This window comes from Neophocaena asiaeorientalis, unplaced genomic scaffold (genome assembly GCF_003031525.2).
Source record: "Neophocaena asiaeorientalis asiaeorientalis breed wild unplaced genomic scaffold, Neophocaena_asiaeorientalis_V1.1 scaffold129, whole genome shotgun sequence".
In the NCBI taxonomy this organism is placed as follows: Eukaryota; Metazoa; Chordata; class Mammalia; order Artiodactyla; family Phocoenidae; genus Neophocaena; species Neophocaena asiaeorientalis.
This window is the reverse complement of record NW_020172446.1, coordinates 1855079-1857801: the sequence shown is the minus strand read 5'-3', so window position 1 is coordinate 1857801 and position 2723 is coordinate 1855079. Positions and strand designations below refer to the sequence as shown.

General features: G+C 56.0%; 1 protein-coding gene across 3 annotated transcripts in view; it reads left to right on the top strand.

Moving 5' to 3' along the window:
* Positions 1 to 2723, top strand: part of ADAP2 (ArfGAP with dual PH domains 2) — a 23571-nt gene extending 20848 nt beyond the window's left edge. For 2 of the 3 annotated variants that reach the window (XM_024734958.1, XM_024734943.1), the window contains exons 9-11: positions 226 to 303; positions 1019 to 1247; positions 2281 to 2723. In XM_024734958.1, the coding sequence (XP_024590726.1) occupies positions 226 to 303; positions 1019 to 1247; positions 2281 to 2315 (342 nt within the window). In that variant the 3' untranslated portion in view covers positions 2316 to 2723. The remainder of the gene's footprint in view (positions 1 to 225; positions 304 to 1018; positions 1248 to 2280) is intronic. The other variant, XM_024734952.1, reaches the window with a different exon arrangement.

Sequence of the window (2723 nt, the reverse complement as noted above, 5' to 3'; positions counted from 1 at the left end):
GCGGCCCGGGGGGGGGGGGGGGGGAGGCGGGGGCGGGGGGGGGGGGGGGGGGGGGGGGGGGAGAGATGGGGCAGAGCCTGCAGAGCTCTAGGCCTGGGGAGGGGAACTGGGGTGTGCGACTGCGGGGCTGGGACCCGCTGGCTCCCTCGGCCTGGCCTAGGCTGGCCCTTTGACCTCTGTCCCCACTGCCTGGCCGAGCCTGGTACGAGATTCCCTTTTTTGCAGCAGAGAGAGCCTTTCAAGAAAAGGTGGTTTGCCCTGGATCCCCAGGAGCGGAGGCTGCTCTATTACAAGAACCCGCTGGTAAGAGCCACTGCCAGCCCCGCCGCTGTGCACCTGCAGGCGGAGGCGGGGTCAGTGCTGGTCGGGAACCGTGGGGAAAGCGACAGGGCTGGAGTAACCCAGCCAGAGGCACACCTCCATCGTCACTTGTCTCTACGTCCGTCTTGTGCATGAAGCTGTGCTCTCCCTCACCTACAGGAAGTCCTTTATGTGTGTCCAAAATGCTGCCGATGTATCAGTAGCTAAGACAGGTGTTTCCCGGCAGGACTCTCTTCCAACCGGAGGCTGTGGAGTGTAGCAGTTGGGAGTGAGGGCTCTAGAACTCGGCTGTCTGGGCTCTGGTTCCAGCCCTGCCACCTTTAGGGGTGCGCTCTGGGCAGAGCACTCAGCGCTCTGTGCCTCGGTTTCCTCCCCCAGAAAATAGGCTTCATAACACTGCCTTCCTCAGAGGCTGCCGTGAGGATGATCACATGAGTCACTACGTGTAAAGCGCTTGAATTCATGGTGCAGAGTTAACTCTCTGTAAATATTAAGTATCATTTAAACAGATGCCGTGTGTGATGTCTTTTATGGTTTGAGCCTTTTAAATTCTGGGTCCCAGCTAGCCGAAATCCCCAGCAGAAGCCCCACCCAACACACACACCTCTTATTAAAATGGACCTGGGGGGCTGGCAGGCCTGCAGGTGGCCCTCAGCCCCAGGTGTGGCCTCTGACGACCTGTGTCTTCTATTTTCAGGATGCCTTTGAGCAGGGCCAGGTATTTCTCGGGAGCGATGAGCAGGGGTACCAGGTGTATGAAGATCTGCCTAAGGGCATCCGAGGGAATCGCTGGAAAGCCGGTATCACCGTCGTCACCCCGCAGCGGAGATTCATCTTCACCTGCCCCAGCGAGAAGGAGCAACGCGAATGGATGGAGAGTTTTCGGGATGTCCTCTCCCGCCCCTTGACGCCCCTCAACCTCCTCAGTAAGATGCAGGGCTTGTTCCTTTGGCTGAGGGCAGCAGGCAGAAAGGGGCTTCTTCACTTGGGTTCAGCTGTGAGCCCTGAAACTGGGGTCATGGCTCCCGACTGCCCTCTTTCCATTTTCTTCTCTTCCTGCCAAAGGAAAGTTCAGACAGTGTACATTATTGCCAGGGAACCCTCTCTGCCCACGCTTAGTTCCTCTACCAGGAGCCTTTCTCTAGCCACATCTGGAGGAGTTTCGCTCTGGCAGAGCTGTCACTTAGATCTGCTTTTCTGCCCTGCTCAGTCCAGGAGCCTAGCAGCCTCTCTGTCCCTCCACCCTCTGCCCCTGAGTCCCTTTTCTCATGAGAAAACTCTGGCCTGTTATTAAGGTCACAGCGCTGGGCAGCTGCTGGGATTTTGGACTACTCCCCGCTCATAGAGGGAAGGCTATTTTTAGGGCTCTTCTTTTCTCTGGGTCCTTTCATGTGTCCGCCCCTCTCCTGCTCTTCCCCTTCACCCCAGATGTGTCACAAGCAGGCTTCCCCATCTGCAGACAGCCCCGTGAAAGGAGGGGAGACATTCTGAGCCAGAGCAGGAAACTTCTGGCCCAGGGCCTGGCTTCTGGGACACCAAGGAGAAGTTCTTTGTTAGGAAAAGTACAGTCTGAGCAAGTGACCCCACGCAGCCCCTTTGGAGAAACCCTTGTGCCCTTTGAGTCTGACCAGGATAAACACAAACTTGCTTCACTTTCCGAAATCCCAAGGCCAAAGAGCCTCAGAAATGGGCTCAGAAGTTGTTAGTGAGGCAGCTGGTGCTTTTTTCCTCTGGGGGCCTGTGTGTCCGAGTCTCTGTTTTTCTCTGTTTCTGTGTCTGACTCTCTGCTTTTCTCTCCTTCTCTGGTGTGTGTGTCCCCTCTGTCTGTCACCTTTTCAGTCTGTTTTTTATTCCGGTTCCCTCTATCTTTGTCCACCTGTCCCCCTGCTGTCCCTGCCCTCCAGTGGGACTGCATTGGCATGGCCACGCCCCACAGCCCTCTTCTTGTTCCCCTTGCAGCTGTATCAACAGAGAGTGGCTACAGCAGCAGGTGACCCACTGGCCAGCCAGCGCACCTGGTGGGAAGGAGAAGTTTTCACCTTGGCCTTGGGGGGCCCCGCAGGAGTGCCCCACAGTCGGCAGCTATCACGGGCTGTGAACTCTGCCAAGACCGAAGCTTTGGCCTTTATCTGTCGGCTCTCTGGGCTTCCCCGCTACCCAGCTCTGGGGGTCTGAGGATCTGATAAATGTCCTCAGGGCCCAGGACATCTGAAATGAAGACATTGCAACGGAAAGGCACCCACAGCATCACACAAGTGGCATGCTGGCTGAAAACGAGAACAGCAACAACAAAAAGTTAAATCTGAAACTAACCACGAGGAAACAATCAGACAAGTCCACATTAGAGAAATTCTGCAAAACAACTGGCTGGACTCTTTAAGAATGTCAGTATCATGAAAGAT